The sequence below is a fragment of the Hippopotamus amphibius genome, chromosome 1, assembly GCF_030028045.1.
Source record: "Hippopotamus amphibius kiboko isolate mHipAmp2 chromosome 1, mHipAmp2.hap2, whole genome shotgun sequence".
NCBI lineage: Eukaryota > Metazoa > Chordata > Mammalia > Artiodactyla > Hippopotamidae > Hippopotamus > Hippopotamus amphibius.
In genome coordinates, this window is record NC_080186.1 from 52,834,980 (window position 1) to 52,847,200 (window position 12,221).

Genomic DNA, 12,221 nt, shown 5'->3' on the forward strand with positions numbered 1-12,221 from the left:
AAACTCTATATACCCATTGACAAATGACACCCCGTTGTCTCCTCCTCCCTGTCCCCCAGCTCCTGGCAACTATCTTTCTACTTTCTGTCTCTGAATTTAACTATACTAGGTACCTCATAAAAATGGACTTATACAGTATTTGTCCTTTGGTTAATGGCTTATTTCACTTACCATGATGTTTTCAAGGTTCATTCATGTAGCATGTGTCAGAATTGCCTTCCTTTTTAAAACTGAATGAATTCCATTGTACGTTTATCCTTTCATCTGTTGAGAAACACTTAGGTTGCTTCTACCTTTTGACTGTTGTGCATAATGCTGCTGTAAACATGAGTATGCAAATGTCTGAGACTCTACTCTCAGTTCTTTTCCATATATACCCAGAAGTGGATTTGCTGCATTATATGGCAATTTTATTTTCAGTTTTTTGAAGAACCACTGTAGTTTCCGTAGCAGCTACACCATATTATATTCCTACCAACAGTTGACAAGTGTTCCAGTTTCTCTACAACCTCACCAACTCTTACTGTTTTCTTTTGTTGTCTTTGATAGTAGTTATCCTATTGGATATGAGGTGGTATCACATTGTGGTTTTGATGTGCATTTCTCTGATGATTAGTGATGTTGAGCATCTTTTGATGTGTTTATTGGCCATTTTTATAACTTTTTTGGAGAGATGTCTTTTCAAGTCCTTTTCCTGTTTTTTAATCAGGTTGTTTGTTTTGTTATCATTATTGAGTTGCAAGAATTCTTTATTCTGGATATTAATTCATTATCAGATATATGATGTGCAAATTTTTTTCTCCCATTCCATAGGTTGCCTTTTCACTCTGTTAATCATGTCCCTTGATCCACAGAAGTTTTTCATTTTAATGTAGTCCACTTTACCTGTTTGTTGTTGCTTGGGCTTTTGGTGTCAAGTCCAAGATATCATTGCCAAATCCAATGTCATGAAGCTTTTCCCCTATGTTTTCTACCATAACCTCTTCCAATATTTTCTCAGGTCCTTTCTCTGTCTCTTCTCCTTCTGGGACCCCTATAATGTGAATGTCCTTGCATTTAATGTTGTCCCAGAGGTCACTTAGGCTGTCTTCATTTCTTTTCATTCTTTTTTCTTTATTCTTTCAACATCAGTGATTGTTACCGTTCTGTCTTCCAGGTCACCTATCCGTTCTTCAGCCTCAGTTATTCTGCTATTGATTCCTTCTAGAGTGTTTTTCATTTCAGTTATTGTGTTGCTTATCTCTGTTTGTTCTTTAATTCTCCTAGGTCTTTGTTAAACTTTTCTTGCATCCTTTCGATCTTTGCATCCAGTCTTTTTTCAAAGTCCTGGATCGTCTTCACTATCATTATTCTGAATTCTTTTTCTGGAAGGGTGCCTATCTCCACTTCATTTAGTTGTTTTTCTGGGGCTTTGTCTTGTTCCTTCATCTGGTACAAAGTCCTCTGCCTTTTCATATTCTCTATCTTTCTGTGACTGTGGTTTTCAATTCTATAGAATGAATACTGCTGTTACTACTTGATACTGCTGTCTGCCCTCTTGTGGAGAAGGCTACCTAAGTGGCTTGTGTGTGCTTCCTGATGGGAGGGACTGGTGGTGGGTGGGGTTGGGTGTTGCTTTGGTGGCAGAGCTCAGTAAAACTTTAATCTACTTGTCTGTCAATGGGTGGAGCTACATTCCCACCCTGTTGGTTATTTGGCCTGAGGCGACCCAGCACTGGAGCTTACAGGTTCTCTGGCAGGGCCAATGGAGAACTCCAGGAGGGCTCACACCAATGAGCACTTCCCAGAACCCCCCACTGCCAGTGTCCCCATCCCTGCAGTGAACCACAGTCATCCCCTACCTCTGCAGGTGACCCTCCAACACCAACAGATAGGTCTGGTTCAGTCTCCTATGGTGGACTCTGGAAGGGCTCATGCCAATGAGCATTTCTCAGAACCACTGCTGCCAGTGCCCCTGTCTCCTTGGTGAGCCACAGCTGCCCCCCACCTCTGCAGGCAACCCTCCAACACCAGCAGGTAGGTCTGGTTCAGTCTCCTGTGGGGTCACTGCTCCTTCCCCCTGGGTCCTGGTGTGCACACTGCTTTGTGTGTGCCCTCCAAGAGTGGAGTCTGTTTCCCCCAGTACTGTGGAAGTCCTGCAGTCAAATCCCGCTGGCCTTCAAAGTCTGATTCTCTGGGGGTTCCTCCTCCTGTGGTTGGACCCCCAGGTTGGGAAGCGTGACATGGGGCTCAGAACCCTCACTCCAGTGGGTGGACTTCTGTGGTATAACTGTTCTCCAGTTTGTGATTTGCCCACCCAGTGGTTATGGGATTTGATTTTATTGCAATTGCGCTGCTTCTACTGTCTCATTGCAGCTTCTCCTTTGTCTCTGAATGTGGGGTGTCTTTTTCGGTGCGTTCCAGTGTCTTCCTGTTGATGATTGTTCAGCAGTTAGTTGTTATTCCCATGCTCTTGCAAGAGGGAGTGAGCGCATGTCCTTCTACTCTGCCATCTTGAACCTACTCCCCCTCCGCCCCGCCATGTTTCCTTGTAATGGTTTTATAGTTTTAGCTCTTGTATTTAGGTCTTTGATCCATTTTGAGTTAATTTTTGTGTATGGTATAGGGGAGGAATCCAACTTCATTCTTTTGCATGTGGATATCCAGGTTTCCCTGTACCATTTGTTGAAAAGATTATCCTTTCTCCCATTGCATGGTCTTGGCACCCTTGTTGAAATCATTTGACCCTCACTGAGGTTTTATTTCCTGGCTTTCTATTCTATTCCATTGGTCTATATGTCTGTTCTTAAGCCAGAGGACTTAGCACCTGGAAGTGTAAGCATCTGAGACTGAACATCATAAAACATTAAATGTTAACCATTGTTACTATGCTTTAGTGTTATGACATTTATGTTGTCTGTCAATTCTATTAAAAGATATTATTTTATAGATTGAGAAATAAGATTTTTTTAAAACTTGCTTAGTATTTGCTTACATCTTACTGGTAGATCTGCAGATGGAACTGTTCTTTTACCTAGGTCTGCTTAGGATTGGATTTCTTTCCAGAATAGCACTTTGTTGTCTTACACTGTATGTAATCATGAATTCATTTTGTAACTGGGGTATAATTTATACTCAACACAATAGATTTTAAGTGTTCAGTTTGTTGAGTTTTGATAATATGAAACATATGACTGTGTAGCCATCACCCAAAACAAAAATATAAGAAGTTCATTCACCCCGGAAAATTTCCTGGGGCTCCTTTCCAGTCAGTCCCTTCCCTCAAAGCCAACATTTCTGATTTCTGTCACCATAGATTAGTTTTTTGTTTTGTTTTGTTTTAATTAATTAATTAACTTATTTGTTTATTGGCTACTTTGGGTCTTTGTTGCTGCATGCGTCTTCCTCAAGTTGCTGCTAGCAGGTGCTACTCTTTGTTGCGGTGCTTGGTCTTCTCATTGCAGTGGCTTCTCTTGTTGTGGAGCACGGGCTCTAGGCATGCAGGCTTCAGTAGTTGTGGTACTCAGGCTCAGTAGTTGTGGCTCGCGGACTGTAGAGTGCAGGCTCAGTGATTGTGGTGCACAGGCTTAGTTGCTCCGCCGCATGTGAGATCTTCCTAAACCAGGGCTCAAACCCTTGTCCCCTGCATTGGCAAACGGATTCTTAACCACTGCGCCACCAGGGAAGTCCCCATAGATCAGTTTTAAGTATTCTTGAGCTTCATATAAATAGAATCAAACAGCATTTATTGTTTTGTATCTTTTTTTTGTATTGTTTCATTTTACATAATTTTTTTGAGATTTATCCTTGTAGTATATATCAATAGTTCTTTTAATTACTAAGAAGTATTCCAATCTATGAATATGCTGCAATTTGTTGATTCATTCTCCTGAAGGACATTTGGGTTGTTTCCAGTTTTTAGCTATTCTGATTAAAGTATTATCAGTTATATTATACCTTTAGTTCTTCTGATAAGGTGACTTTGGGGAAAAAATTATTATAGAATAAACTTGTTTAGAACATATTTGAGTCAGGATAGACTCAGTTATGCTTCAGTAACTAATAGCCCAAATCTCAGAGGCTTAAAACAACAAAGGTTTCTTTCTTTTTCATGTTACATGTGCCCTGGGGCTCAGCAACGGGGCCTTTCTGCTCACTATGGTGTTCAGATCCCCAGGCAACAAACGTTCCATCTCAGCCGGTGTTTCCATGATCACCAAGGCAGAAAAGGAAATGTAATTAATCAAGTACTGGCTCAACTTTAAAGGTGAAGAAAAGTACAAGCCAGAGGATTTATGAACAACCCTAATCACTATCACAGAAGAATACTGAGGGAATTACACTCCATTGTAGTATTCACCCTACCTGCACTATCAAGCACAGTGAATATTTTAAAGCATTTTGTAATCATTATATGCGGGATGGATAATGTAGCTGTGACACTCCAGACTTAAGTATGAAAAGTAAATCGAGTCAGAGTAAGCAAACTTAGAAGCCTGCATGCATCTTTACCCTGAGGAAAATTGTGAAATAGCTTTAAGAGTAAATTGTGACCTAATAGAACTTTTCCCCACGATGGATCTGGGGATGTGAGCTTGGATATATGAGAGAAGATATTTGTGGCTTTGGGTCAGACTATTGAAATGGAAAACTGTAATAGAGTAGTTAAAAGAGTAGGTTTTGAAACCAGACGGCTGGATTTTAATCTCAGCTTGCTATTTATTGGCTTTGTGACTTTGGTCAGGTAGCTTAATCTCTCTGTAAAATGAAGAAAATTATTGTAACTACTACATACAGCTGTTATGAAGGTTAAATGAGTTAATATATGAAAGCATTAGAATAGCAGTACATGGTAAGAACTTGGTGATCATGTTTTCCAAATCAAAAAGTTTTGTTAGGTATTACTTTTCTCTTGCTGTGTAACAAACTATCACAAATTTAATGGCTTAGAACAACACCCACGCATTAGCTGACAGTTCTGTAGGTCAGAAGTCTGGCACAGAGGGGCTGGGCTGTCTGCTTAGGATATCATGAGGCCAAAATCAAGATGTTGGCCAGGCTGAGTTCTCGTCTGGAGCCTTGGGGAGAAATCCACTTCCAAGCTCATTCTTATTGAAGTCCATTTCCTTGTTGGTTCTTAGGTGGAGACTTCTCTTAGCTTTTAGAGGCCATTCATATTCTTTGCCATGGTATCCCTTTCATCCTCCAGACAGAGATGGTACTTCTAATCTCTGATTTTCTGTCTCTGAGCTCCAGGGATTCCTTAGAATTCATGTAGGTTAACGTAGTAATTTCTGAGATCAGGACAATGAGGCTCTAAGAAGTGAAATCTCCAGATTTGTTTTTTTTAGTTTTGTTTTTGGCTGCATTGGATCTTCGTTGCTGTGCACGGGATTTCTCTAGTTGTGGTGAGCAGGGGCTACTCTTTGTCATGATACATGGGCTTCTCATTGCGGTACCTTCTCTTCTAGAGCACGGGCTCTAGGCACATGGGTTTCAGTAGTTGTGGCACGTGAGCTCAGTAGTTGTGGCTTGAGGGCTCCAGGGCTCTAGAGCGCAGGCTCAGTAGTTGTGGGCTTAGTTGCTCCACAGCAGGTGGATCTTCCCAGACCAGGGCTCAAACCCGTGTCACCTGCATTGGCATGCAGGTTCTTAACTACTGCACCACCAGGGAAGCCCTGAAATCTCCAGATTTAAAGGGTCCATGTAATTAGGTCTTGCCCAACCTGGTAATCTGCCTTTGTCTTAAGGTCAGCTATGCTGTGTAATATAACCTACTCATAGAAGTGAAATTCATCATATTGACAACCTGTAAACCAGGGGGCAGAAATCTTGGTAGTGTTCTTAGGATTCTGCCTAACACATGTTTTGCATGATTTTTACCAATATGAATATATTTTTATAACAAAATTGAATTGAAATCGGGATCCAGAATGTGTCTTTGTCATAAATATAAATATATTCTACAAACAAAAAACTGAATTGGGTGTGTTCCTAGCATCCTTTTGGAGAAAAACTAAATTGACAGTCCCTAGATAGAAATTCAACTATTATAATTATCTGTTTACTTAGCTGTGTTCCTCACTAATTGCTAATATCATCAAAGGCAGGGGTCATGTTTTATTCATCTTTGTATTCGTAGTATAAATATTTGTTAAACAAACAAATGAATATATTCAAAATAAATTCAGAGCTATATTGTTGAGTTTCAACCAATTAAAGTAAACTCTAACCAGATTAAATTAAAAGGAGAATGTATTGTAAGAATACAGGGATATCTTGTGGACTCTTAAGAAGAAGCCATACAGGGCTTCCCTGGTGGCACAGTGGTTGAGAATCCGCCTGCCAATGCCAGGGACACGGGTTCGATCCCTGGGCGGGGAAGATCCCACATGTTGCAGAGCAACTAAGCCCGTGTGCCACAACTACTGAGACCACACACCACAACTACTGAAGCCCATGCGCCTAGAGCTTGTGCTCCACAAGAGAAACCATGCAGTGAGAAGCCCACACACCACAAAAAAGAGTAGCCCTTGCTCACTGCAACTAGAGAAAGCCGGTGCACAGCAATGAAGACCCAACACAGCCAAAAATAAATAAATAATAAATAAGTAAATAATAAATCCTGAAAAAAAAAAAGAAGCAGAAGAAAAAGAAGAAGCAGCCATACAACTAAGACTCTGAAGAGAAGGAACCAGGGCGACATCAGCAAATAGGAGTTCTGAAACCCTCTGTTTAGCCTTGAGCGTTTCCATTGGTATTGTCTAGACACCACACTCTTGATTTCTATGAGTCTGTTCTAAATTTTGAGTCCCTGGGAGAGATAATCTGATTGGCTCAAAATGAGGCAGGCATCTCTACATCCACTGAGGTTGAGGCCAGCTGTCGGTGTTACACAGAGTAGCCCATCCATGGAATCACTGTGAGCTGGGCAGACACTCTAAGAAATGTCCATTAAAGTATAAATACCAATAGCTGGCTGACTGCAAGCAGCATATCGTCACTAACTCATGAAGCAGCTTGGAAAGCACAGGGCACACTCTTGATAGTTCTACTTCACATCTTTTTCCTGCTTTGTTAAGACTCCTTTCACTCAACAGACATTTATAGTATCCTGATACAAGCTAGGAATATCAAGAAATAAGATCCCATCTCTGTGGTTAGAGAGGGAGAAAGAACAGCATGGCAAGTCCAATGATAAGGACATAGCTAGACAGGGTTCCTACCTTGGAAACCTTCTCACATTTTTCCACAGTAGAATTCCACTCTCTCTCCCCCAATAGCTGTTAAAAAGAATTATAAAAACACCAACAAACAATTACAATTCTTGATTGTATCCTGTGTAGGGCACCAGGACCTAAGAAACTTATAATGATTATACTGGAAAGGAAAGGTTAATTAGGAAGCGAACAGATTTCATTCCTTACGAGAACCATGGACTATGAGGGGTCAGAGGGTCTCCAGAAGTCTTTCACAACTGTCTGTGTGAAGAGTAAATGTCTTCTCTCCTTTGGTTTCCTCCTTCCTATTTCTTTCTTTTTAAAATTGCTGCCCTGTCAGGTCTCCACTTGCTTGATGCTAAGGTATGTGAACACTCACTCACAAGTGGATTATAAAAGATTATGAACTGTAACTTTTTATAGCCGTTTTCTTCTCTCCATTGAGGTTTTCTATTCTGTGAGGTTTAAAAAAATTAACATGGACTTTAAAGGCCATTAAAGTCATACTAATTTGGGGAAAATTATTAAATTATAAGGGGATAACTTGGTCCAGTTAATCATGATTTCTCGGTAAGAATTTGTATGCAGCCATATTTTTAATGCCGGTAACTTTTGAAAGAGATATGAAAAGCCATCTGCTTTATTACTGCCAAGTACACGCTGCCCCATGGGCTCTGAATCTGGAGCAGACATGTCCTGTTGGCTTTCAGCTCTAAGCTAGAGCTGAGCTCTATTGTGTTGTTCCATGGGGGAAACTGAATGGGAAAGGGAATCACCACTGGGAAAATGCTCTTACTTACCCAGGGGTAATTGATTACTTCTGTGTATGAGCAAACTGCTGAGGAATAGATTGTACTCCCTGAAAGGAATAGCCATCTCTTAACATAATAGTGCATGCTCGAAGCATGTATAATGCTGTCAGGAAATAGACATATTCTTCATGCTCCGTGTCACTTTGTGATTTTAGTTTTTCTCCCTTTTGCTCTGATTTGGCTGGTGTGCTAGATAACCCAAGAATTTAAGGTTAGAGCAAGAAATGGTACCTAGACTTTATCTCTTTACTTATATTCTGCCTTATTCCACAAGAATTTTTATCAGCTTAGACTTCTTACAGTTCAACCTACTTACTTAAGAGATCAGGAAACTGATTCTCTTAGAAGTGATTTCCCCCAAATCCTACAGCTAGTTTAATGGTAGTTCTAGAACTGAAACTGCCTCTGTCTCCTTATTGAAGTGAGCGATCGTTACATTTTTAGAAATAACTGTGTTAAGTACAGACTATTTTCCAGGCGCTGTGTTTGCCCTAGATGATGTAATCGAGAGCAGAAAGGGCAGGAGTCCCGTCCTTGGAGTGCTTACCATCTAAAGGCAAGACAGATATGAAGCAAGTGTGCATACAAATCGGTTAGGTAAATTTTGAAAGAAAACAGGTCTATGGCCACTGACAGGTGCTATAAGCATACAGTAGAGGTCCTGGAAAGCTTGTTTCAGGAAATGACACTTAGGATGAGCTATGAGGGAGAAATAGGAAAAAATCAGACAAAGGATTTGGGCATCAAGCATGCAGAGCAGAAGAGGAGAAGATGAGAGAAGGCCATGAGGTGGATGGAGCTTGGCTCAGCCGAGAAATGGAGAGAAGGCCTGTGTAGCTGGGTTGGAGCAGAGTGAGGAAGAGAAGGGAGAACAAGAAAAGGCCAGAGGTGGGGGCTGGGGCCAGACTGCTCAAGGCATTATAGCCTCCCTAACAATTTTGAACTTGATCCTAAGTGCGATAAGGAGCCTTAGGAGGATTTTAAGCAGGGGCTAGAAATATAATCAGATTTATGTTTTAGAACCATAATAACTGCTGGGTGAAGAATGTATTGGGCAGAGGATGAAGCATTTAAGTAGGTAGGCCAAATAGGATATGTTCTTAAATACATTAATTCAGGTGAGAAATGATGACAGCTTGTACTAGGATAGGATAGAAAGAAGTACAAAGATTCAAGATATGTTTTGAAGGTAGTTTCAATAAGACTTTGTGATGGATTAGATATAGAGTTGAGGGGTGAGAGGTTTCAAGAATGACTTTTAGGTTCCCGGTTAAAAAACTGGGTAAATATTGTTGATATTTACTAAGGTGGGGAGGAAGTTGACTGTGGAACCTTCTGGCGACTGAGTGGGATAAAGAGCTCTATTTTATTTGAGATGTGTCTAAGACATCTAGTGGAGATGTAAAGTAAGTTGGATATGTAGATCCTAGGCTCAGGAAAAGATCCAGGCTAACTGTGAATTTGGAAGACATCACCACGTAGTCTTTGAACTCAAGGGAATAATTCACATAGTTGAGGTTATTGAACTCACACTGGAGGAGAAGGCTGGGTAGGGTATAAATTTAATAAAGAAAGGCATTTCAGGAAAGGCAGTGATATGATTAAAACCTCAAAGTAGGAATGACGTCGACTGATGGGTCTTTTTCCAGTTGGTGAGACATAGAACATAAAATGTGATCAAATGGATTTGAGTGCCCTCCTAAGTCAGGGAGTGGCTATCCTATGTATACCAGACATAGAGATCTGTAAACAGTCTTAGATCTTTGCACACCAGTAAGAAGCTTCTTTGATTGATATTGTGAAACCTAAAGTCAAACTTCATATAAATCTTGAGATAATTATTTTGGTTGTGCATCCTGAATGAACAATAAAGGATAGATCTCCCACAGAACCACTGCATACCTACCATTTGCTAGTAACGTAGTGGAAATAAGCGCAAATCACCAGAATGGGTATTCTAGTTGTTGCTCTGTGCCTGTCCGCCTGGTAATGAAGTTTCAGCTCCCACCACCTCTGCTCCAATTAGGATGATGAGGAGTAGAACTAACCTAACCCACAAAGCACTGTCTGTCTGGATCTCTGTTCTTCCCACCCGTCACTCTTCCTCACACAGTCCGCCCATGCAGGGACTGTCATATACATCCCATCATCCTTCATCTGGCAGAACAAAGTTAGAAGCCAAGTGAGGAGGCTGGGAACCTTTCCAGTTCAAAGAACAAAATACTGTAGATATTAATGGGGCCTAGAGGTGACACACCCCATATGAAAAATTGATCCTCCTCAGTGTTGAAAGAGTCGATGCCTTTCCAAAAGTATCCTCTGCACACCTGACTTACTAAGCAGAAGTTGGCCAACTTCTAGCATCAATCACTCTTTCTCACTAATAATTGCATCTTAGTATCCCCTGAGTAGTACATCTCTTTTTGTGCCTAATGGCTTTGCATGCTTGAAACCAGTGTATATTTACATTTTTTTTTTAAATTCTGTGGTGTGGTGTGTGCATTTTCAACTGAGAACTGAGGAAATGATTCTAACTTGAGCCAAGAACTTAGCATTTACTGTGTACTAATTCTGCCTATTACTGTGTACTGATTCTGCCTATTTTAACGTCCACAGAAATGAAGATGCAGTCAATCAGATGGCCGTTACTCCCTTTCCATTACCATCAAGTTCCCCGTCTTCTATTGAGGTAAGATGACTCCTAATTAGCTTAGTGAATGAATTACGTGGACTTTCAGAGATTTCCAAACTCAGAATTTATTAGCTAGGGTATTTCCCTAATTAAAATAGGAAGTATTTGAGGTATTGATTATAAAGTAATATAACAATGTTAAATAAACACATTGGAACTTAGCCATATGAATTCTGCTTTCCTCAAAGTTCCTTAAGGTTCATTCCAGATATGCAGTTTGTCCTAACTAGGAATTTCAGAATTTATTAGAAAATTCTCTTTTTTAATGACTGAATCGTACCTTTCTTTATGGTTTCAAAACACTTTAATACTATGATTGCAGGTGTGTTTAAATACTTTCATCTATTGATGAAGAAGTTACTAGTACAACAAGATTGCTAACATGGTATTCTGCTTCTAGAGATGGATAGCTAGCTAGCTATATAGACAGACAGGCAGCCAGATAGAGAGGTAGGTAGCTGGCTAAGGAAATAATCAGCTGAGGGATTCCCAGCTGAGGAACGTTACATTCTCTTCTCATTTTTTACTTATTAAATTATTTTTAATTCCCCAAAATACACATTTATTGTAACTAATGGAACAATGCAGTTATTAGAACATTTTATTTTCCTTTCCCCCACCTCCTCAAGGAAGCTAATATTTACTGTTTAGTATCTTTCCATACTTTTTCCTTTGTTTCTGTAACAAAAATAAACTATATAAACAGTGTCTCTTTCAGTAAATATTCAATCATATAATACTCATTCTTTCCACTCAGCAAGTGTTCAATGAATGCATATTATGTGTCAGGTACTATTTAGGGTATTAAAGATATCAGCATGACTAAAACACATAAGGCTCCCTGACGTGGTTCAGCTTACCTTCTAATGAGGAAAGTAACTAGCAAATGCATCAAGAAACTAAGAGAATTATCCGTGGTGTTCAGTTTTAGAGAAAGCCTCTTGGACAAGGTGAAATTTAAACAAGATCAAAATGATAAGAAGTAGCCAGACATGCAGAAATAAGGGGAAGAGCTTTCTCTGCAGCAAGGACAAAAATAGCTCTCAAGCAAGAATAAGCTGGGGGCGCATATTGGGAGCCGGGAGAGTAGTGGGATAGGATGAGAGGGAGAGGGAGAAAGTGTGAGGCGGGAGGGAGAGAGGAGCTTTGTGAGTCAGAGTAAGAAGTTCAGGTTTTAGTCTGTGTGCAGTAGAAGCCACTGGAAGGTTTTTTAACAGGGGAGTGAGGTGACCTGATATACGGTCTACCAGGTAGAGAAAGGACTACAGGAAGGTAAAAGTAATACACTAGAAGGCAGAAGCCCATGTGAGACCTGATTGCGGTTAGATGAGGTTTGGGGGTTGTAAGCAAAGAAAAGTGAGCTGATTCTTGATGTTTTGGATGTTGAATCAGACTTGATTAAATGTGGGAGCCGAAGGGAACTAGAGAATCGTGGACAGACCTAGAGTCTTGGGTTGAGCAACTAGGTAGATATGGTGCCGTTTACATTTATGCAGGAAGGTTGTTTTAGATCAGTTA

The 12,221-nt window shown here is 40.3% G+C and overlaps 1 protein-coding gene across 6 annotated transcripts in view; it reads left to right on the plus strand.

Annotated features, from left to right (window-relative positions):
• The window catches only part of PATJ (PATJ crumbs cell polarity complex component), a 335,749-nt gene that overhangs the window by 230,024 nt on the left and 93,504 nt on the right, over nt 1–12,221 (plus strand). For all 6 annotated transcript variants that reach the window (XM_057712781.1, XM_057712798.1, XM_057712772.1 and 3 more), the window contains exon 30: nt 10,628–10,700. In XM_057712781.1, coding sequence (XP_057568764.1) covers nt 10,628–10,700 — 73 coding nt within the window. The remainder of the gene's footprint in view (nt 1–10,627; nt 10,701–12,221) is intronic.